General features: G+C 29.4%; 1 protein-coding gene across 1 annotated transcript in view; it reads left to right on the forward strand.

Annotated features, from left to right (window-relative positions):
* The window catches only part of LOC127743922 (protein IQ-DOMAIN 20-like), an 898-nt gene extending 292 nt beyond the window's left edge, over nt 1-606 (forward strand). Inside the window, exons 2-3 of the mRNA XM_052256141.1 lie at nt 5-200; nt 384-606. Of these exons, the coding sequence (XP_052112101.1) occupies nt 5-200; nt 384-560 (373 nt within the window). The 3' untranslated portion in view covers nt 561-606. The remainder of the gene's footprint in view (nt 1-4; nt 201-383) is intronic.
* Nucleotides 607-1,179: the final 573 nt, after the last annotated feature.

Genomic DNA, 1,179 nt, shown 5'->3' on the forward strand with positions numbered 1-1,179 from the left:
TGAGAATTATTCGGAGGAAGTTCCTTAGATTATCCAACAAAGACAACATCATCACTACTCTACCTTACACAAGAAGAAACCAACTCGAAGAAGATGATAATGAAGCCACCATAGGAAGCAATAATGAAGAAGAAACCACCACCATAGCTAAGGAAGATCTTGCGGCAATCAAGATCCAAGCTTATTTTAGGGGTCATCTTGTATGTTACATATTACCCATTCACCCTAATAAATCCATGTCACAATCATACAATTATTTCTTGAAAGCTTGCTTAATATTATGTGTGTATATATCAAAATTAATTAAATTCATACATATATTAATAAACTTCTAAATTATAATGGATGGTGTGTGATGATATGGTTGAATTATTATTGAACAGGCTAGAAGAGCATATGGAGCTCTTAGAAGCATTGTGAAGGTGCAAGCATTGGTGCGTGGTGTTTTTGTGAGGAAACAATCACATATTGCTATGCAATGTATGCATGCAATTCTTCGTTTACAACTTAGGGTTCGAGCAAGGCAGCTCCACCTCCATGGAACCTTTCATAATTATTAATAATTAATTAATGTATCTTTGTCTTTGGTTTCTAATTTATTTTTTGTTCAATGATTTTAAAGTAGATGACAAATATTATTTGTACAATGAATATTACTATGCATATATTCATGAATATGTTATAAAGCCAAGTCTCTGGTGACTATGTCTATGGTAACTAGTGGTGGCTAAGGTTACACTTTTAACTTAAAAGTGTAACCTTTCACAAAGAAAAGCGTCACCTAATGGAAAAAAGTAAATTAGAAGATTTAAGAGAAGAAATAATTAAGTTATCAAAATTAATAGATCAAAAATTAATGATTTTAACTAATGTCAACTGTAATGACACCGAATTCTTAAAATTAATACAAAATGATTTTTCTCAAAATCTTTATTTTACTATAAGTTTTATTAAAGAACTTCAAAAACCTGAAAAAACTTATTTTTCACACGGAATTTTTAAAAAATGTTACCATGGAAATGATTCCCCACATCTATATCATATTTTTAACCCACAATTAAATTCTACAGTAGATATGCTTGAAGAAATATTAACATCCATAAAATTTCAAAGAAATAAGGAAAAAGAGAATCCCAAGGAAGAAAAATTTCAAAACATAATTAACATAACAGATTTAAA

This window comes from Arachis duranensis, unplaced genomic scaffold (assembly GCF_000817695.3).
Source record: "Arachis duranensis cultivar V14167 unplaced genomic scaffold, aradu.V14167.gnm2.J7QH unplaced_Scaffold_165934, whole genome shotgun sequence".
Lineage (NCBI taxonomy): Eukaryota > Viridiplantae > Streptophyta > Magnoliopsida > Fabales > Fabaceae > Arachis > Arachis duranensis.